This window comes from Syngnathoides biaculeatus, chromosome 4, assembly GCF_019802595.1.
Source record: "Syngnathoides biaculeatus isolate LvHL_M chromosome 4, ASM1980259v1, whole genome shotgun sequence".
NCBI classification, from domain to species: domain Eukaryota; kingdom Metazoa; phylum Chordata; class Actinopteri; order Syngnathiformes; family Syngnathidae; genus Syngnathoides; species Syngnathoides biaculeatus.
Genome location: NC_084643.1, coordinates 11,317,309 through 11,339,944, shown reverse-complemented (window position 1 = coordinate 11,339,944; position 22,636 = coordinate 11,317,309). Strand labels below are relative to the sequence as shown.

General features: G+C 45.7%; 2 protein-coding genes and 1 long non-coding RNA gene across 4 annotated transcripts in view; 2 read left to right on the top strand and 1 right to left on the bottom strand.

Annotated features, from left to right (window-relative positions):
* Positions 1-12,749, top strand: part of msh3 (mutS homolog 3 (E. coli)) — a 36,011-nt gene extending 23,262 nt beyond the window's left edge. Inside the window, exons 21-25 of one of the 2 annotated variants that reach the window (XM_061818059.1) lie at positions 1,475-1,661; positions 7,832-7,964; positions 8,062-8,230; positions 11,595-11,703; positions 11,833-12,749. In XM_061818059.1, the coding sequence (XP_061674043.1) occupies positions 1,475-1,661; positions 7,832-7,964; positions 8,062-8,230; positions 11,595-11,679 (574 nt within the window). In that variant the 3' untranslated portion in view covers positions 11,680-11,703; positions 11,833-12,749. The remainder of the gene's footprint in view (positions 1-1,474; positions 1,662-7,831; positions 7,965-8,061; positions 8,231-11,594; positions 11,704-11,832) is intronic. The other variant, XM_061818060.1, reaches the window with a different exon arrangement.
* LOC133499748 (uncharacterized) lies at positions 7,817-11,053 on the bottom strand. Its single transcript, XR_009794724.1, has 3 exons — positions 10,163-11,053; positions 8,043-8,292; positions 7,817-7,952 (listed from the first exon to the last, which is right to left on the bottom strand). It is a non-coding gene; the product is annotated as an uncharacterized LOC133499748 (long non-coding RNA).
* A 1,705-nt stretch (positions 12,750-14,454) lies between the features above and the next one.
* Positions 14,455-22,636, top strand: part of LOC133499785 (ras-specific guanine nucleotide-releasing factor 2-like) — a 37,202-nt gene continuing 29,020 nt past the window's right edge. The window contains 1 exon segment of the mRNA XM_061818116.1: positions 14,455-15,110. Coding sequence (XP_061674100.1) covers positions 14,835-15,110 — 276 coding nt within the window. The 5' untranslated portion in view covers positions 14,455-14,834.

The following is a 22,636-nucleotide window of genomic DNA, read 5'->3' as shown; positions in this document are numbered from 1 at the left end:
GGTCGTTATGGAAACAACCGAAAGGAGGAATCATTGTTTTGAAAAGGTCCTGTAGTCAAAACAGCAGAGATGGCCTGTGTGTGTGCCATTGTCACCCTCGCCGCTAAGTGTCGCAGTGATTTGTGGCGCAGCTCTGCCTGCATCCCAAATGGACTCGCACTTTTGACTACTTTTACAGCCAGCCTGTTCTTCCCTGTAGGCGGCACACGTCTGCTCGGGCCTTTCACAGCGTGCGCATTTCTAAAATGGGCCGTCAGGCAGGAAACCGCTCTCGCACCTCGGACTAGAGTCCAAAAAGCCGACAAAAGCGGTGCGAAGCTTCGTAGTAACGCACTGATTACTCGTAGCAGTGAATGCTCTTTCTGGGTCTACGTGCAGTGCTAATGTATATTAATAATGAATCTTTTGTGGGTTTGTTTTGGACCTACTAAGATTCCAATGTTTTACGGAGATCTAAATCGCGTGTTTACGCACTGCGACGATGCACACTGTTGACAGCCGGCGTGAGAGGTGGAGAACGCTGTATTGAAAAGAAGATTTTTGCAGCACCGTTTTCACGAGGAAGTCTTAGCCAAACAGATTTGTGTTCCGGGTGACAGAGGAATTCTGTTGGTCCAATAACTTGTAACTAGTGCAATAAAAGCCATCTTTTCCGTCATTAGTGCTGTTTAAATGCAGTATTGAAAGATGCAAAATTACCCATTGCAATTTCTGTCGTGTTTTACTCATCACCTTGCATTACACTAACTTAATCTATTTGCATATCTTGTTTTTCCCAGAGTGTAAAAAAAAAAAAAAAAAAAATGTGTGGCAATTGAGAATGTTTGATAGAAGCAATTCAACGGCTTCCGCATTTGATGACCCGAGCAATGAAGTTTGGGCCCGTTTTTTCCCTTATTTGATTTGAGTAAATCTTAAAGGTTGACATCTCAAGTGATGTCATCCCTGATTATAGTGCAACTTTTTTGGTTAAGAGCCTCTACCTTGTGGACATTTCTTACTGTATTCGTCATTCTTGCTGTCAGAGAGGCTTAATTGAACAAATATTGTCATGATCAGAGCTTTCGTGGTGTGTTTTGTAACTATTGATTTTAGCCCTCTCTTGTTGCTAAATAATAGAAACTTGATAACAAAAAAGTCTCTGAAAGTGTCAATCAAAACTGGCATGCTCATCTTCAAACTCTTGCATTGCATCTCTAGACTAATGAGGAAATATTTTATTGAGAATCAGAGTCGATCAGCTGAACAGAACAGACCAGAATTTCTCGAGGGGAGGGTGAGAGAAAAAGACAAAGCGCTAACTGTAAACAGAATGAGCAGAGTGAATCATTCTATATCCACAACAAAGAAACATTAAATATGGATGAGACTGCAGTGCTACACCCTGCGAAGGAAGGACAGGACAAGAGAGGACAGGACATGCAAGACAAGGATCGTGAGGCCAAGCCGGCGCTAACCTTTCTTCCTTTGTTAGAATGGGAGCATCGGACAACATCCACAGAGGCCGCAGCACCTTCATGGAGGAGTTAACGGAAGCCTCCGAGATTATTTCCCACGCGACCCAACGTTCCCTGGTCATCTTGGACGAGCTGGGCCGGGGCACCAGTACCCACGACGGCATCGCCATCGCCTATGCTACGCTTGAGCACTTCATCAGAAATGTGAGTTTGTGTGTTTGACGGTCATGTGACCCTTTCTTTGTCTTCTGTTGTGCACATTCATTGATAGTGTGATCTGGAAGCCACTTCAGTTGACCTTCAAGTTAAGGGCCTTCAATTGAATTTTAGTTTATTTGGATTGTGGCTTTGGCCACGCCCCCTTTATTGCTTGTTTTGAAGGAAGCGACACAAAGCAGAGGGGAAACCTCGTCACTCCGGGGTTGATCTATAATGTCAATAACCGTAACGGAAAATGAGGCAAAAGTGGTTGGCTGTGCTCCAGCGAGACTCGTTTTCGTCGAGCCCAAAAAAATCCATACTCGTCAAAACGGCTGTTGGCTAGCTCACTTTTGTGCTTCCGTGTCGCGTTTCCTGCGAGCTCCCATCAGCCCTTGCAGTCATTTACACTGTACACCTTTCTTTTGACAATACGCAGAATATACACGGTTGAAAAAAATGAGGTTTGAAGAAATTGTTGTTCCGTACCCAGAAAGGTTGGACTTGTAACAGTTAACCGCAAGGTCAAAATGGAACAAGTAAAAAAAAAAAAAAAAAAAAAAGTCGGGTAACCCATTCCCTAATTGATGAAGTCATTGATTAATTAGGTGTCTGACATTCTAGTACATGTGCCAAACATACCTTTTGGGATTACGGGCAATTTTTGAAAAAAAAAAAAAAAAAACGTTTTTTTTTTTTCACCCCACAAAAACCTGGCATTTGAAAAGGGGCGTATAGACTTTTGATATTCGCTGTAGCTGGAAAGCGCTTCAAGTACCCGGACAATCTCGGACAATCCTCGAAGAAGATCGATTGGAGCGCAGTGTGCGTTCTTTCGGGATTACGTGGCTTTTCCTCGCCTCGCCTCATTCACAATCCTTTGATTCTGTCGGAACACAAAGTAGCTGTACAAAGTCATTCCGGGGGCTCGTCTCGTGCAATCGTGGGGAGCAGATTTCCAATCAGTCTTCTGGTGAGGTCTGAAAAATCCTCAGCGAACAGGGGGGGGAGCCGGTGCGTGGCCTTGCGTGGTTCTGGTCACCGAGGACTGAAGACGATAGTCCTGTTGTGCGCATAGCGGGAAATGCCATAGACAGGCTAACTAGTAGCGCCGATAGTTGCGCTGTGTCCTCCGTGAACGAATGACGAATATTGAACTGTTTTTTGAGTTACGAGGGTGCTCGGAATTGCAATAAATCATAAACTCCTATCTCAAGGTACCAAAGTATCATGGAAAATTCAGTTTCCTGAAATGCAGGATTGGAATTCGCTTCAAAAAGCAAAACTCACCATACACTACGAGTGAAAAGTTTTGGATACACTTTCTAAGTTTTGAAACTTTTGACGTGTGTAGATTGACCCCAAGCAATAGCGAGTGAAATGATGTTGATGATTTTGTCTTAAAATGAATGAAAACCCTAAATTTACACTTTTAGTGCATTAAAATGTAAGTCACATTGATTTTTGATTTTCAATTAGTTGAGAATTGACCTCAAAAATATGTTGACATTTTGAATAAAGGGAAACCTTTTTTTTGTTTGTTTTTTTAAATGAGCTGGACACGGTCTTGTGCTTGATGTCATATAGCACAAAAAATATGTGGCGGCGCTCTCACCAGTTGTTGAATAACGGCATTGATTTGTTCCAGAGAAGGAAAAAAAAAACCCACGTCAAAAGAAGTCGGGCTTAGCGGCGATCTCCCTCCCCGGTACAAGAAGACCCTTCCTGTCTTTCATGCCCTCGTACTCCCACTCCTCTCCTCCTCCGCCGTGTCCTCTTCCTCCTCACCAGACGTGGCCGACTTGTCCTCTTTTGACTGAGTTGTTATAGAAACACGCCCCCCCCCCCCCCCCCCACCACCCCAGCATTCACCTGCAAGTTGGTTAAGAAAGCGCCGCCACTCGTGGACGAGACAGCCTTGATAATGAAAGCGAAAATGCAGAAAACTTGCAGGGAGCCAACAAGTTGCTGGTGTTCGTGTTGTGTTGTGCACCGGGGGTCGACTTTGGTGTCAAACTCAAGGCCCGCATCATTTTATTTAGCAAATGTGACAAATTGACAAATTGCAAGCATTTTCTTATTATCTTTCGGAACTCCTTTTTACAGTAAGTTGAACAAACTCATCCTTGACTGCTGATTACAGAAGTAGTTATACATTTATTTTTTTTTCCATGTAGGAGTATGCCTATATTCATGAGGAGACGATGAAACATTTATATGGTTTTCACAGTCATAACGAGCCTTTTTGGGAAAGCGTAACTGATTGTGGCCCCGGACATCAACCAGATTAAGATGTCTCAGGGAAAAGGCTTCGCGGTGGCCTCCTGTTCAGCCGTTAGTATCAGCGGGACTCACCAGGGCTTTTCACACCAGCAGCGGGTCCCGCTATTAGCTTCGCACCAGGCGTCGCGCCTCCCGTCACGGACGGACGCGCAACCGACGGCATCGGCTCGCTTTTTGCTCTCTTCAAACGGTTTTCCGGAGTTGACCCGGCGCGGTCGCAAACAGGTCGAAGTGCCGGTGGGAAGAGAGCGGACGGCGACGTTACAGTTGTTTGCTGGCGCTGTACATTCACGGGAGATATGGACTGGGTGGGGCGGACCGCCGATAGGGAAAATCTGTCGATACGTGCCGCTCATAATGATTGCATTGAGGGGAAAAAATCGTGGATAAGCTCCCGTTTTCGGATCCATTTACAAATGTTTTGATTTGCTTGGAAAGCGTTGAATGGCCTGGGCCCCGTCGTACTTTTCTCCATGTTCAGCCCAGCTCAGCTCAGCTCAGCTCAGCCCGACAGCGGCTCCCGCGTGAGTTCCCAGCCGATCTTACACTTTGAGGTTTTTCTGTTGCACGTCCCAAAATGTGGACTCCTTTGCCACCCCACATCAGATAAGCCTCATTTTGTTTCAATATGAATCCTAAATGTTAGCGTGTCTGATACGATGTTTTATGTTGAGCTTACCTACTTTTTGTACTTTTTTAAAAAATGTAAAAATTGTGCCAAACATATATGTGCGTTCATCTGAGATGACACGCTGTGGCGACCCCGAAAGGGACAAGCCGAAAGAAACTTACTTACTTTTTTTTTTTTTTATCGCATCGTACAGCACATTGGGGGGGACTGTGTATTTGTTTAAATTGTGCTGCATAAATCAAAGGGATCGGATTGAATTGGGTAATAAAAGAAATCATAATGGGGGAGGGGGGAGGGGGAAATGACTTTTTTTATTTAGTGTGTACAGCCGAGCGTAAATTTCCCGAGCGGAAACCCTCGAGTCCGCGATGGAGTCTCAAAGTGGCAGCTCTCGGTGTGAAGTGCTGCTGCTGCAAAACAAAACAAATCTGCTGGTCACCTTCCTTTCGACCTGCTATAAGATAACAGTAGTAGCAGGTTAACGACAACGTTTACACCCAATTTTTCGTCTCCATTCTTTGCAACTCACTAACGGGCCTCGGCGAGCGGCTCGTTAGCCGCGAAGTGACGACGACGGCGGCGGCGGCGGCGGAGCGGCGGGGGAAATGTACTTGAGTCTAATTGGATGGAAAAGCCCGACGGACGAGGTGCTGCGTTGACACCTCTCGCCTTTTGCTCGGGAACAAAAAAATCCAAATCCCAAAACCTCTTGGCACGTGCGCAAAGGTGCTCGAATCCCGCGGCTGTCGTTCGGAGAAAGCCTCAGCGCTCTTGTGAACTTGACAAATGATGCGTTCAGTGGACGAGCGGAAGGGGACGATGCAATTTGTGATTTCATTTTTAGGGTCGCGTCAAGCACGTACGCGATGGTCAAGGGTTAGAGACCAGCGTCTTCTGGTTGCCGTGGCCAAAGTGCTCGCATGTTGGCTTTCCCTCATCTCTGAGAATCTTGAATCTCTCTTTGAACCGCCGCCACCGTCAAGTGCCTCAAGATGCTTTTCGTTGTCGGTAGTTCTCCTCACGTCCTGTTTCAAGATGAACCAAAAATGCGCTCTCGGTCGAGGTAATGACGAGACTCTGATTCTCCACGAGCGTACTGCGCTGACTCAAAAGTCCTCGGTCGGACGGGAAGCCATCGCAATGAATCATTGGAGCTCCTGAACTTTCTTCCCAACTAATCGATGACTTCACTAATCGCTCCGACTCTACAATTGACCAGGCCGTCAGTGCACCCTGGGGGGCTCCGCATCTAACGAGCTGCCATTAAGCGTCCGATCAGAACATTATTCAGGCGCAAACTGCTGTCCGTTTGTTTGTATCTTTCAACGTCGGCTGGTGGACAGGAGTGATTTCAAGTCATGCGTGCGTTTGTTGTGGGCGTTCGTTTCTTCCGTTCGTGCGTCTCCCACTGCATGTGTTCCGGCGGGCGCCGGTCCCTCAGCCTCCGCCGGGAGAGCGTGGGCGCAGGCCCGCCGGTCTCGTTCGCAGGGCGACCTTTGTCACGCCGAGCGAGGTCGCGCGATCGTCCCGGAGTCATTCGGGGGAACATTCAGAGAACGTCTTGTTGTCATCCTCCAAATGTATCCTTTTTACTGCTGCTCCAATCCAACTTGAATTGTTTTTCATCTTTGCCATCTGCAATCCGAGCAATTAAGCTCGAAATAAAAATAAGCGGGGTAATTAATTGCATCTGTTGTTGTGAAAAGTCAGCCGGAAGCTGCTTGAGCGAAGCGCCCCGCGTTTCTTCCCCCTGTTTTTGAGAGGATGTCAAATGCATAAGTCCGCCAAGAATGTCGTAATAGCGATCCGCGATCGGCACAAATCCTCTTTGTTCTTCATCATCACAGACAGACTTACATAGTTACATAATTGTTAGCGCGGCTCCCATTTGTCATGTGTATTACATTTTCTAAATCATCCCTCTTGCATTTGGATAAAGACGTAACATTCAGTAACGTAACATAAATAAATGCAGGATGCGTGCAGTTATCTCTCCCAATGTTTCCATACTTTTACCTGCACTTTATATCAACTAAAGTCAAATCAATGAAATTATTAATCAATCGGGGGCTTGGTTACACCCATTGGTGCGCATGAATTGTAATTGTCTTGTCATTTTGGAGACTTCGGGGCTTTCGCTTTTGTGGGGATACTTTTTTTCCTTTTCTTCATGACTTGCAGTACTTGTTGTTTGGGTTTGAAATGTGAGCGAGCCCGGTCCTGGAACCGTTTCTGACGCACTTCAAAGAGCTGATGTTGGATGGGGGGGTGCAGGGGGTCCACACACACACACACACACACTTCCCAAAATCTTTCAGTGCCTGCAGATTTAATGGCCAAAATGTCCTGTCAATCATAAATGAATTGAAATGAATTTTACTGTCATGTGGTAAAATGCGGTCTGCTGCTCAGCGATTGGTTAGATGACAAATCAAATATGAATATCGGAGCATCCTCTTTGACATCTTCATATGTGATGTGCAATACTCTGATCTGAAAATCTTGTATTTTTTTTTTTTTTTGGCCATGGTTTACCAAAGCTGGTGAGTGGGTGGGCAGAGGTTGGTTGGCTCTCTCAGGGCAAGTGAATTATTCTCGCAGTCTCGGAGTTACTTTTGAGGCCTACTTTTTCGACAGCCTTTACGTAACATGCAAAACATTGCGTAAACAATATTATTGACCATTCGGCTGTTATTTAACACACGCAGCTCTTCCCGAACATAGTGTTCATACTGTGATTACATTTAGGAGAAAAAAAAAAGGACCTCATGAGAGATTAATTTTCAAGGAATAGGAATTCGTATTTTTTTGAACCGCTGAAGAAAAGGGTCATTGCATGCATATTAAATGTTGTCACTTTTTTGGAATTCACGCTTTCCTCAACATTTTGACCTTCCGACCAAAGGTCGTTACAAATATTTCTGACTTCTCGAATGAATAAATTGCACTTCATGCTGTACGTAGAGCAGCAAGAATGAAACCGGTACCCGAGAGATTAGGTTGGTGGTTTGAATCCGGGTTCCGGGCTTCCCGTGTGACGTTTGCGTGTTCTCCTTTGTGCTCGTGTGGGTTTTCTTTGGGTACTCTCCTGGTCCCAAGACAAGCATGCGAGCTTTGTAGGTATCGATGCTTGATGGTGTTTGTACTGTCCTGTATGTGCCACGTGACTAACACTCCGCCGTCGCGCTGGCCCCAACGCGTATCCTGGCAAGCGCTGTAGAAAACAAATTGATGTTGTACTTCTGTCCTTCCTGTGCTGCAGGTGAAGTCTTTCACCCTCTTTGTGACTCATTACCCGCCCTTGTGTGATCTGGAGCGGATGTTTCCGCAACATGTGTCCAACTACCACATGTCCTTTCTCCTCAATGACCCCGATGTGTCCGCTGAAACACAAGGTATACGTGAAGATTTTTTTTTTTTTTTTTTTTAAAGCATTTTAGAGCTCGCTTTCGAGCGACGTCGTTTGCGCTAACCTGGGCCACGTCTCAGCAGACGGGGAAGTTCGTCCCGAATTCATCACCTTCCTCTACCAGTTAAGCGAAGGAGCTGCCGAGCGGAGTTACGGCCTCAACGTGGCCCGCTTGGCCGACGTCCCGGAGTCGGTCCTGCGAACGGCGGCTCTCAAGGCCCGGGAGCTCGAGGACGCGGTGGACTCCCGGAGGTGAAGACGCGCACACGATCAGAAACGCAGTTGCTGAAAGCATACGTTCGTTTGCCATCTTCCTGAAAAACAATTAATGATGCATCGGCTAAAGGACATATTTTTGTGCTGATTAAATCATGAGCAATCGTTCAACCCTCACAAAAGGCGGATCTCACCGTGATCCAGACCTCATTTCCACTTCCGTAATTTCCGGCCTATAAGCCTCGACTTTTTTCACACGCTTTCAACCCTGCGGTTTATGCTCTGATGCGGCTAATTTGCGCATTTTTCTCACAGCCGCAAGGGGGCACGAGTGGAAAAGGTAAGAGTGAGACCTGTGGAATATATGTGCCGAGGAAGTGACTTTTACCGGTCCGGCCCTGTTAGCGCTGCGCTAATGTGTTACTGCCACGTCGCGGTGATTTTTACTGGTACGTTTTTTTTTTTTTTTTTTTTTTAACCAGCCCTTTTAGCGTGGCCCTAGCGTTAGCACAGCGGCACTAGCGTTAAACTCTCTGTGTACCGTCTTCGTGTTTCAGTGTGGGCACTTGCAGCTTTTACACGGCTGCGGCCTATTTATGTCCCAAATGGAATTTCCTTTCCAAATGTACTGGGTGAGGCTTATAACCAGGTGCGCTCTGTAGGCCGGGAATTACGGTATCTTCTTTCAATTAATATTTAGCCTTAATATGCTCTTGTTCAGTTAAAGGGACCATTGGCAACTTCGCTCCCTCCCACACACACACAAAAATAAAAACACAATTAAAAAATAGGAAGGTATGACACTCATACATTCACACATTCATCGGCAGTCACATGAACAGCCTCATGCGTGGGTTAGCTTGGGCTTCTGGCTTTGTTGAAACCGTTTTGAGAAATGCCGCCTCTGGAAAACTGTTTTAAAAAAAAAAAAAAAAAAAAAAAGGTGTCCCTCGTTTGCTCGCAACTGAACATAAAATTAGCATATACAGTACTAGCGTCATTGATTGTAAAGAAAAATAAAAGTTCAAAGCAATAAATATCGTGTTGTAGGAACCCTTTTCTACGACCAAGACCACAGCCATGGCAGACGCGAGCTTGTTTACGATGCTAGTGCTAGCATAATATTCTTTATTGAAGCCGGACAGCGTCCTCTGTGACTTTTTGTCCCAAGTCGCCTCTGTGCACATTATTGTGGGCCGTAGCTTTTGTCAGAATGGTGGCAAGTAGGAAAGTGAGGCTGCTTTCAAATCTGGCTCGCAGTTTTAAAATTGCCAAAGTCCGAGCAAAGTTGTAAACAGGCCGCACGGATGAAGGGTGGTTCGCTCGTTTGGGTTTAGCTTGGCTGCAGCTCAGGTAACAGATGGATGGATTTTCTTGATTTCAACCAACTTCTTCAGCTTTCATTTCTGCTACTTAGCGATTCTACAAAAGAGCTGTTTTAAAAATGTGTGTCGAAGACAGAGAGAAGCTCAAGCCGCCTACACGACCCGCGTTGGAAACGCTGACCAAATCATTTGTTGTGGACTGAACCGAACTGAAGCGCTTGGTTCGTCAATAGCTGGGGATCTCACCAAGGTTTTTTTTGCTGCGAGCGCCCCCCTTTCGGAAATGACATTTTAAAAAAACAGTGCTGCATGTAACTTCATAATGAAAAGTGTTTATGGTAGTTCGTGGTAGCTAGGAGACGCTCCCCCTCCCCCCACTTTGAATACCACTGGTTGATTGCAAAAGTTGATTACGTTTAGCTACCTTGTGGGAACATATTTTTTTCTTGAGCGAGGGAAGGGAGGAGGCAAGTGTCTGCTTGGGGAAACGATGACAATATTATCAATTTACAGACAAACGCTTTCATATGAAGTTGTTTTCATATTCAAGGTTAGCTTTATCTGTCAGCTAACCCAGACAGCGGGAGCCTTTTTGGAAACATTCCACAGACCAACACAAACCAAAAACCCCCAAAAAAGTGACCTCGTCAGCGCTTCCGTGGCGTCTGATGTGAGAGCGGCGAGTCTGCGCGTCGTCCGGTTGAGTTCACAGCAGCTCCAGTGACATCCGATGGAGTGTCGACACCCAAATGAAGCTCAGTTCGAGTCTTGCTCACCAATTTTCAACCACAAATTGGATGTCATATCCCTGGAATATCACACGAGAGATTACTCGAGCCTCTCGCGGCCGCTGTGTGCGCACGTTACCGGGGAGAAAGACAGCCTGATGGATTCAAAGCATAATTGCAGTAATTGTTTGTCCCGCTCACAAGAAAAGGAAACATTTTAATCGCACCTTTAAAAAATTGACTTTTTTAACTGCTTGGTTACATATCAGTCCCTCCGTGTAGTGTACAAAGTACAAAAGTGTTTGCATCTTTTCCCCCGCATTCCGCAAGCGCATCCTCGCTGGCAAGATGACCGCAGACAGACAAAAGTAGAAAAGTAAACCTAACCCTACTGCGCTGCTTCAGGAGGCCGCGGTGCTTTGCAATAAATGATGTGCGCACGAAGTTAAATGTCGGAAGTGCGGGGGAAAAAAAAAAATCTCCAAAAAGGTGGGCGTGCCCAAAAAAAAAATGACTTTAATTGATTCCGTAACCACGCTTGGAACTCAAAACGTTTGTAATCAGGAAAATGGAAAATTTCAGTGGATAAAAACATCTGGTGAAAACATTTGAATAGAATCTAATGTTAAGCAATATGTGCTAATCCATGACAATCAAGTCATCGTGGCGCTTTGTTTGTAAGTCGGCCACCAGGGGGCGGTAAAATGCGGTCCAGCGGACACAAACGAAGAAGAATTTCACCACTCTTGTCAGTGGTTCTGTCACCTGCCGGTATATCGTATGTCGTTATTCAGAGAGAATCAAGAATATATCCCTACAGATATTTTCATATTTTCTTGCTACGTGTTGAAGAATGATTTCACAATCAGCCAAAAACGCCAGTTGTGTTGAGTGTTCCGCCACCACGCAGTACTCGCAAGTCAAATCAGAAAAAGGTTTCCTGGATGACGGCTCGCTCGTATGTCAGGGCACCTCCGTGCCGAAAAAATATAAATGACGTCATGAGCGGCTAATTTACCGTTCATCTGATTTAGTTAAAAAAAATGGACTCAATCGAGGTCGGTCCTCCTGCAGGCTGCGGAACAGACGGCCTTCTGGGAGTTCAGCGCCGCAACGGTTCTGCCCGAGTAATCCTCACCATATGAAACGCTGGTACCTCCTCATCAGCGTAATCCTTCCTATATGAAATGTTTGTACTACAGTGATGACACGAGGCCCAGCGAGTGGGATAAAATGACAACCCACGACTTGTCAGCGTATGCGCGACTGGACGTACAGTATCTGTGAATATGTGCGTGTACGTGAGTTTCGTGGCGAGCTGTTGTTTGATGTCTTTTGTGTCTCCAGGAGGAAGAAGGAGAAGTTATTCTTGGGGCTTTGGAGCATTTCGGACAAATCCTCTCTGACCGAGTGGCTGCGATGCAACTCCTGACACTCGTGTGATGCAACAAGAAAGGCGAGATTCAAAATTTTGTTTTTGAAGATCCGCAGTTTGTGCTTTCTGTACTGTTGCAAGTCGTGACCATTTTTAAAAACCTTCCAAGCACATCCCAAGGATAACTTGTGCATTTTCACCTCACTGCAGCTTTGGACTGGCGAGGTGCTTCCCGCAAACGGACTGCGTTTGTACCCTCGACTTTGAACTTTTCTAGCTACGAAGTTTTCCCCCTTTGAGGTCGAGGTACGAGTCGCTACCTTAAGTCTGCGCTGCATCATCAATTGAGTGAACTTTGGCTCAGGGTGACCAAACGTACATCGAATGCTGGCCGTCGACAGAGAGGATTTCAGGATGGGGTTCTTGTCACCATGTTCAGTTCAAAATCTTTGCCGTATGGTGATTTTTTTTTTTTTTTTTGTCAAGAAAAGAATAAATGGAGCAAAAGTGTGGTCACAACTTTGGATGTCTGCCCGCTGGCGTAAACCGTAGCTTACCTCTGTTTGAGTCCCGCAAAGACATTTAATAACTCCTTTATCTTTGTGTTTGGCGCTGATGATCGTGGCTGTGAAGTTATTGTTATTATTATTATTTCTTTCAATCCACTTTAACCCAGGGTGGCAATTTTTTGCCTTATCGAGATAATCCGTGGCTGTTTTTTGCAGACACGAACCGGAACTTTCCGATTGCCAAAAGTTACCGAGTTTCAAAACGGAGAGCACAAAAGGCAAGAAGATGTTTTTGCATAGTACCTGTGAATTGCTCCAATTTACTGTGTGGTTGTTATTCTTTTTCTCCAATCACACTTCATAGTTGCGTGATTGCGCAACACATTCATCGCAATCAAAGGACAGAATGTGGCTTGATTGGGACGAGTTGGTGGGCTTCCCCCCCCCCCCCAAAACAAAAAAAAAAAAAAAACCAATTTGAACTCAGCATTTCTGAGGGGAGGGCATTGCAATATGAAGTTATGATCATCCCTCCCTTTGCTGTTTTGTTATCGCTCAACAGATTGGATGTCATCAAAGAACGAGATGCCGTTGGCCCCTCCGGGATTGCTGAGCAGTACTCGCTTCCTTTGTTGTAGTTATTATTATTATTATTATAATTTTTTTTTTTTTAGCAGTGCGACGGCGTCTCAAAAGATTACAACTGAAATTAAAAAAAAATGTGTTGCTCATTCAAGGTAGGTTCATTTTATTGTTTTTTTTTTTTTAAAGCCCGATAACCGCTTTACTACTCATGCGCAGCCTTTTTGGTGGACTATCGCGAGTGACCCATCTTCGGATATTTTTCAAGAGATGAGCCAATTTCTTGGGCGTGCAGGTCAGGAAAAAAAACCAAAGATAGAAGCGCTGGAAAAGCAGAGAACGCGAGTGAACTCACTTCACAAGGAGCGGCAGTTTGCCAGATAGAGAACAATTATTGAGAAGGATTCTTGACGTAGATGGAGAATTATGTATTTCAAATATCCAAACCACTTTCCCTTCTGCTAGTTTAATGCTAACACATTCCGACCTGACTTTGACATCAAATCAATTCCTAAAATTGCCTTTTACCGCGTGAAGAATGGATCCACAGTCAAGGCTCGCGTGAAACTCCTCCATGCTTTTATCTCAAGTAGACTTGACTATTGTAATGGTTTTCTGACTGGACTCCCCAAAAAGAGCTCAGAACGAAGAAGAGGTCAGAGCATAGAACTCCAATTGTCAAGTCTTTCCACCGGCTCCCAGTCAGCTTTAGAGTGGATTTTAAAGTCTATACATCACAATATGGTGTAAGTCCTGAAAACGTGAAAGAAATGCTTCTGGGATACAAACCCAGTCGGGCTCTGACATGGACTGACTCAGGTCCAATAGCGGAGCGCAGAGTCCACAGCAAACACGGTGAAGCGGCAGTTGGCTACTGTGCTGCCCACAAATGAAAGAAGTGGCCCTCGTGGGTGGCTCGGCCTTCATCGATGTGTGTACACCAGTCGACTAATATTTGTTTGTTCACTAATACCTTCTAGGTTTTAATTACTCGTGCTGGAGTTACTAACATTAACACGGGTTTTACTCACATAGCAACTCACAGGTACGGTCAAAAAGAATACCAGCGCAAAACTCGTCAATCGCACTCGCTCATTTTTCAAGAAGAGGGAGTTTTCCCCACACTCCCCAAAGCTGTTGCAGCACAAAGGGAAACAGATCGACATTCCTGCAAGGCCTTGCAGCTCAATGGAAAAGGTCGCCTCGTGAGGATAAGCAGCTCCGAAAATGGAGAGCCCGACACTTGAATGAATTTCATTTTGCCTCAAAGATTAAAGCACGAAAGTCTCAGTAAAACTGCAAAATCATGATGGAAACATTCTGCAGATCTTTTAGAGGTCTGGTCCCATCACAGTATATGACAAAAAAGTATATATATATATACATAGATACATATATATTTTTTTTTGTATCTGCATATTTTACCTTTACCTATGAATGCCTAATATTTTTAATACGAGTTTGTGGGGGTACTCATAATGTCGAGCAAAATTTCTGGACACTTGGACGTAGTTTTAGAGAACGTTATTCAAATAGTGACGTCAACAACGACGACAGCTGGGATTGGCTCAGGCACCCCCTTGACCCTCGTGAGGATAAGCGGCTCAGAAAACGGATGATCTCGCTTTTCCTCGCTTTTTGGAACGCGACCGAAGTGAGCACCTCGACAACAGGTTCACTTTCCAAAATAAATAATAATAATAATAATAATAATCGAATGTGCAAGAAATGGACGCTCCGCCTCGAAGCGGATCCGACGAGGGAGGGGCCGGAGCTCGCGGGTTACGTTGGCGCGGAAAAGCCGATTAAGCGCTTATCAGTCGAGTTGTGCGGTTCTGCCCTCGTCCGCTCGAGCGCGATGGATTCCTCGTCGGCGTCTCCGGGCTCGAGGAGCTCCGCGGGCGGGCGCTGCGCTTCCCACGGCGGGACGACTTTTACGCACGCCTCGGAGGTTCTGAGCCTCTGAGCTCGCCCCAAACCCGGCGGCGGCGGCGGCGGCGGCAGGGGAAAGTTCGCCCGCGGGTATGGCCGAGCGTTGAACCCCCCCCCCCCCCGCACACACAAAAAAAAAAAAGAAGAAGAAGAAGAAGAAGAGAAAGGCGAATCTGAGGCGCTTGCACGATGCAGAAGAGCGTCCGTTACAACGAGGGCCACGCGCTCTTCCTGTCGGCGGTGGCGCGTAAAGAGGGCACCAAGCGCGGCTACCTGAGCAAGAAGACGGCCGAGAACAGCCGTTGGCACGACAAGTTCTTCGCCCTCTACCAGAATGTCCTCTTCTACTTCGACAGCGAGCAGAGCGCCCGCCCCGCCGGGATTTACCTGTTGGAAGGGTGCACCTGCGAGCGCGCCTCCGCGCCCAAAATGTCCGCCGCCGGGAAGGAAGCGCTGGACAAGCAGGTGGGACATTTGCACGCTTGACGGTTCTGTCCACCATTACACTATATACAAACAAACAAACAAACAAACACCCGCCCGGGCATCTGATGAAAAGATCAAAACTATCGGAGTGAACTCTTAACGCTCAGTCCAATCGTTGCCGGGTTGCCGCGGCTTCAATCGAGCGAGCGAAAAGAACAACAACAACAACAAAAATCTATCCTCCATGTTTACTGATTAAGAAAGCCATTCAAACAAAACAAAAAGTAGGATTGTATACAAACAGCAGCTACAATATTAACCCCCCCCCCCCCCCAAAAAAAAAAAAAAAAAGCTGTGCCAGACACTTTTCCTTTAAAAACATCAATATTTATAAATAAATTGTACCCTCCTCTCACTGGGAGCTTTTTCTAATGTTTTAACGTGTATGACGTAACCAAAATACTCGAAACGTACTGCTGCGGAAGCGAACTGCAGTTTCTAATATTTGACCCCCCCCCCCCACCTCCATCCATGCATTGGAAGTCGAAATATTAGGAACAGCTCTCCCTGTCAGTATTGTGGATGTGAACTTTGTCAAAATGAGACCAGTTGCCAATACTGAGTCCAAATATTCACAAGTACTTTTGATGACCTCATATAAGTCGAAATATGAGAATCATCTCCCTGCAGGATCCAGTAGAGCGTTTGGTACCCTCTTGGCTTATCATTGTTTTTATGTCTGTCATGAGTGTGCCTAATGCTGTGGAAGGCTCGCGTGTCCTCCTGGATGTATAAAGTTGCATTAAAAAAAAAAAAAAAAGAAAACTGGATGGTTGGAAGATCTCTGCAGTATCCTCCGCCCTGCAGGTGATCCTCCTCCTCCTCCAAAGGAGTCAATAGCGCGACGCATCGACTTCCCTCCGCGTGCCGCAGTGTGGCGAGATCCGCTCGCTGGCTTCAACTTTGAATTGTGAAGCGTTTTCCATTTTGTTGCCGCTTCTTTTCCGTCAAGCGCAGAATGACGGCAGGCGACGGTGGCGACAAGTTTTACTTGAGTTTTGGAAAAGAAAAAAAAAAGTCGGCATCCATCTGAATCTCACCATTTGATGATCACATCAACAGTGAAGTCGCACTCGCGATGGACCGAGTGACTAAATGGGGATGTTCCACGAGTTTGAATGAACTTGTGAGGCTTGATGACATCACAAAGCGCTTACTCTCAGGAATATCCGGGAATCTTCTCTTACCGTTCCAATTTGCCGCCTCAGTCACGTTTGAATCCCTCACCGTCATCACCAGAGTAGATATTGCTTTGAAATGCGCATCTTCAGCTTCTGGTCGGATGCGTCGAGCTGCTGTCGGCCGCAGCTCACGCCCGGACGCTCGCACGCAGACTCGCTAATGTCAGACATCACCTCAAAATGCCCCGCCCCTTAAAGGCACATGCCTTTATTTATTTATTTATTTATTTTTTTATTTTTTTTACAGTGGCATTGATGTGTGGGGTATGTTTTTTTTTTTTTTTTAACAATCTCTATCATGGGAATAAACATGAATTCATACTGAATATATGACTCTGTTCAGCAACAATACACAGGATTACAATTACTTTCAACCCAAGTGTGCTACTATGTTACTTACACGGCCGCCGTGGGTCATTGACTTGAGTTTCCGTTGTAGTTTGTGGAAAGATCGCGCAAGTGGTGAAATTGCTCACGGGCGTTGAAATGTGCCGTGGGATCGGCCGGTGGACTTTTATCAGCGTTGTGAAATATACTCGAGAGAGGCGAATACTTTCCATTCTCATCAGTGGGCATGAGTACGGCATGTTGCGTATTGTGGCCCAAATTGTTTGCAGCGGTTTTTGCCGCAACTGCGCCGCCCAAATTGTTTTGGTTTACGTGCCGGAATTCGGGCTGCGGCGCTCGAATCGGATATCCCGGTGATTCATCAAGTAATTGGATTAAAAATTGATTCAAAGCCTGTGAGGTGCAGTTAGAATCATTTTTTTTGTTGTTGTTGCAAAAACAAAACGCATTGATATAACCCGATTGTGTTGCACTTTAGGCATGAGCATTGCTTTTCATTTTTTTGAATTGATGCGACTATTGTAGTACATTGTGCTGGTGCAGCTCGTGTTTTGGCCGCTGATTTGGGTTTTTTTTTTTTGGCGGGGGCGGGGGGGATTAAAAGACAAGTTCTTGCTGTTTTTTTTTTTTTTTTTAACCTACTAACCTGAAGGACATTTCCATTAAATCTGATCAAACAGATCTGCTTTAAATCTTGTGTTGCATAATGTTTTGTGAGGGTTAGCTGTCTCTCTCTCTCTCTCTCTCTCTCTCTCTCTCTCTCTCTCTCTCTCTCTCTCTCTCTCTTTCTCGCTGTCTTTCCCTCTGGCCAGTCTCCCTCTCACACTACAGCTGTGAAACTTAATTAGGGTTATTTTCAATCTGCCCCGAGCTGCATGCCCGCGTTGTGCCGCACGTATTGTACATGCATAGCCATGCACCCAGGAGCGATAATGCAGCTCATTATTGTCTTTTTGTTTTTTATGAGCGTCGGTGATTAGGCAACTTTTCGGGATTGCCCCCTGTACAGTGTGCGCGCGTGAACGTGAAAGAGTGCGGCAAGCTGCAGTATATGACACCCCCACACGAGCCAGAATGCAAGTCCACGCAGCCCGCTGCCTTCCCGGTTGTGCGACGTCCTCTCACAAAGACACAAACCCTTCAAATCATTTGGAGTGCATTCACACTGGTCTGAATGGTTTCCACAGCGACGGCGCCGCTGCTATTCCAACGCCAGTGTGTTACTTGTGTGCGTGTTTGGCATTGTGCACCATCTTCCTGGCGCGACGCGCTGACGACGGATCGCGCGGTTCACCGGATGACGTTTTCTGTGTCGGTCGACGACTCCCAAGCATTTTTTTTTTCATTTCCTTGAAAAAACACGTAGAAGGTGGGGTGACACACCCAGATTGGAATGTCAGAGACGTGGCTGCGAGCTGTGTCAGAAATATTCGACGACCGCTTTCACAGAAGATATATATAACCCAAAATTCACATTTGAACCAGTACGCTACCGATTCCAAATATATATGCAAAAGAAAAAAAAAAAAGACAGGAGAAAAACATCAACGAATGATGGATTCATTGACTTGGACTTGACATTGATCACATCCCAGTCGGCGACAAACAAAAAAAGAAATCGTCCAGCCCCCCCCAAGTGCAGTCGTGTACCCCTCCTGGGATCTCTCAAGTTTTGCGACGCTGTGGACGACTCATCGCACGGGAGCCGTACCGAACGCAATAACGAGGAGAGTTGTGCCTGCAATCTTCACGCAGCAGGTGGTAATGCTGCGGGGCGCCGAGCCTCTGTAGTGCGCGCTGATGTTATTGTTATCGCTGGCATCTGTGATAGCCCCACACGGAAGCGGTGGCAGAACCCGTGGGGTCTTCGTGTCGTGCATTGTCGCGTCCGCCATTAGCATCGGGAAAACATCTGTGCACGGCTAATAAGGCCGCGCAAAGGCAAAACAAACATCGTCGAGCAGATTTTACAGCGTGCGCTATTTCGCCGCCTCTAAGGAAAAACAAATCCTCGATTTGAAATTCACGGTTGCTGGACTGCATGCCTGCAACCGTCCTGGAAATGATGGACAAACGTTGCAAGAGTAAAACCTTTCGAGATGTGGGAAAATGCTTCATTCGACGCGGGGGCTTCATTAGCGCACACGGACAAGGAGCTCCAATACGCCGTCTGACTTTATGTGGTTGCTTAGCGTAGAAGGTGCGGGTGCACGGCGCCGTACTGAGCACCGCTTTGCATTTTGCCAGGCTCAAAATGTTAGCAACAGCTCTCAGATAGAGAGACTGTGGTGAGCCACAAGGGGGAGACATTCCCCAGAAGCGTGGATCATAAAGAGAGAAGCGGGAGATGAAAGGGCCAAAGGGAGTGGTTGGCTGTTTGACTTGAAAATACTTCATCAATGTGGAGAATAAAGTGACATGACTGGTTCCCGTCTGCTCGTCTTATTTACATTTTAGCGTCTTATTTACCTAGTGGGAATGTACGTTATCATTTTATTGCTGGACCTCAAATATGCGGGAGATTTGGTCCACAGGAGGCCACTTTTCCGAAATCAATTCACGACAACACAAATCATGAACACAAAATGGGTTAAAATATACTCATATTGATGTATGACAAGGTTGTAGTCGTAAGAGGAAGGGGGTCAAAGCTCGTTCGGCTCACGCAAAGAATGGAACACGCGTACGCAATACACGTACAGAAAGACTGTCTCCAACCTCCGGTCCATTCTGGTTCCGCTTCGGGCCGACGACGATCCTCGCTCGGCACGTTCGTCCGTATGCGGTTCCGTGAGAACTTTCCGCGAGGGGGAACACGGCGAGGTAGCTTTGAAGATGATCGTAAACTGTGACAAATATTCATTTCCAAAGGGGGCAAATCCTTTTTTTCACACCAACGTACGTCCGCGTGTGTATACAAAAAGAAAGTTGGAATTTGTTGGCCCTGCGGGGGGAGCCCAGTTGCCAGATTGGGAAAATCGACTTGAATTGTTTGCCTCATTGGTGCAACCCTGTTGGCGGTCGACGGGGGCTGTTTTGGAAATGAATCATACTGCGTGTCGCTCAGATGAGAATGGCGTCCAATAGTAGTAGTAGTAGTAGTAGTAGTAGTAGTAGTAGTATTTGTGTGGAAGAACCTCAACGGAACACCCATGAGGATTCATGAACGTTTGATTTTATTCATGCTTTTAGTGCATAAGGCAACACCATCTTTCCTATCGAAATGCTTTGTGGGAAATAACTGTTGAACATGAATTAAGACGTTCCGGTGATTTTTATTGTCGCGGTGCAGACCACCCAGTGACGGTTGGCGATGAAAATCCGGGGCGCCGTCTTCCTTTCGCCTGAGCCTCATCGGTGACGTCGAACTGCATTGCGACGTACGGGAAAAACTACTTTGACGCTCGTATTTTGCAAAACAGTCAACTATGACGCACGCAGTACGTACTGTAATAGAGCATACGGCCGGCGTGGCTTTTAAAGTACCTGCAGCACATCTGTAGCCACGTGTGACTTTCCTCCTCTGTACAAAAACAATTTTCACACTATGGATATATTCATGCATTATGTTATTTCAATATTCTGTGTATTAATTTAGGGGCCCCAAACACAAACCCCCAAAACTCACTCAGTAGCGTTCCTTTTAAAAACAAACAACAACAAAAAAAAAACATTGGTCCCCTTCACCACTTTCACCAATAAATAGATGGATTGAATTAAATATTAGAAAATAATCTCCTTTCTTTTTTTTTATGGAGCCCCAGACGTGACGTAAGGGGGGAAAACAATATTTCACGAGTACAATCAACTACTTTTGTGCTCACAAAAGAATTTGAGAGTGTGCGGGAAGTAGCAACAGCTCCATACTGGGCAGGAGGGTCAACAAATCAAGCGCACCTTCTTTCCGAAGTTGCAGGTCGAGGTGAGGCTGAAGCACGTAAGTGACACGAAGATAAGAAAAAAAAAAAGAAAACCTCGACGTGAAGGTATCGCACGTATCTTGCAGTTTGGCCTGCGTCTTGTGTGGCAAGTCCGTAAAAGTGCGCTCGATTTGATTACCCTCCAGTCCCGTGTGGAGCCACGACTTCTTTGTGCGGACGCAGTCACGACTTCACGCGCATGAACAATAACTTAGTGTGCATCCTGTCACTTTTTCATGCGTACAACTTAATATGTTGTACGCACAAACTACTACTTGTTGCGCACAAACATTTTTTTTTTGTTCACATCATGTCTGGGGATTCCATCATTTTTCTTGGAAGTTGGAGGCTCTCCTTCTCCTCCTTCTCCTTCTCCTTCTCTTTCGTCATTTGCCTTTCTGAGATTTTTCCAAAGTCAAATATTACCGTGGCGTCAAGTTCAAGGTGATGCTAGCACGACACCGATTCATGCGCAAACCGATCTGCTTTGACCGGATCCACAAAAGCACAAAGTACATTTCTCAAACAAAACGGGACAAAGTTAGCAAAGGAGACGGCGCGTTTGCGTCGTTGTTGCGTATTCCGGCAAACAGTTACTACTTCTTCAACATAAACACATCATCATCATCATTATCACACTTGCTCTTTAATCTTGACAAAAAAATTGGTGTTTCCTCCCGAAACTTGGAGCTGCGTCCCAGTTGCTTCCTACTCAATCACTCGGGAATATGACAAGTAGACACCCCCCCCCCCCCCCCCCCGTCATCGTGCAGTACTCGAACGTCTCCCCGGGACTTGGATTGAGGTGAGCGAGCGGGACCTTGAAATACTTCCTCGTCCTTCTTTGTTTCTCCTAGCGTTGCGCCCCCCCACCCCCCCCAGCCCCCCACCCACCCCGTGTCCGTATTTGTCTACATGGAAATTCTTCCGGTACAGCGGAAGCCCCGAGGCGTCAGGACGGATACGTTGGAGCCGACACGACGGGCGGGTGAGCACGTGAGTGATTCGGAAATGACGACTCTGTTGGGAAGACGAGTGTTTATGTGGGAAAAGGCCAGCGCGTGGGAAGGCTCGTTCTCGTATTAAAAATGATATGCCGCTAATGAGATTGAAAATACCGCAAAGTGCTGCCGGCGGCCAACAAATGAGCGTACAAACATTTTGATAAACGTAATGCATCACCTGCACTGTCAATCAGAACTGCGCCGTTGCATTGCTGGGTCTCCTGACCTTGATGAAAGTACGTACTTCTTTGGTACCAATGCGGAGAGGCGCCAGATTGAGATACGCTTGTGAAGCGACGCTTAGAATTAACGATGCACAGTCACAGAAATCATTAACATGATCTCTCACAGTAATTAGCAACAAGATAGGAAAGGTGAACATTAACAATTGACATTTTTAAATGATGGATTCTACCAGTGAGCGATTTTTCCAACCGGCTCACATGATCCTTGGGAGCTGCACCATGTTAGTAACTCCTGCACTAGATTGTGTACCCAATTATGATGATAATAATAATTTATGTGTATAAGTGATGTACATGTTACTGTATGTATGTACATTGGAACAGAAGTTCTTTTGTAGCCTTCTCCTGGCAGATACCAATAAAAATCGGATCCGATTGATGCCTTTTGTAAGCCACAATTTTAATTCCAGGATTTTATTTTTTTTCACTGTGCTAATAATAATAATAAAATCATTTTAAAAATATACCTGTAAATTATGTAAAGTCTGGAAAAATCAGGATTTGGAATTTAGATTTTATTTATGGGAATGTAATTATTCAGGATTATTTAAAAAATATCTATTTTTATTTACATGAGTAAATAATTTTTTCACAAGTTAAGAATTATAATTTATTTAATAAAACTGTTATTATGATCATTATTGCTATGACTTTTTTTTTTTTTTTTTTAGTTTTTTTCCCGACATTTTATAGGGAGATGTCAACTTCCATCTGCCCGTTTTCAATACCACTTATCCTCATCAGGCTCCTGGGTGTACTGGAGCCGAATCCCATCTGACTCTGAGTGTGGACCGGTCGCAAGCTAAT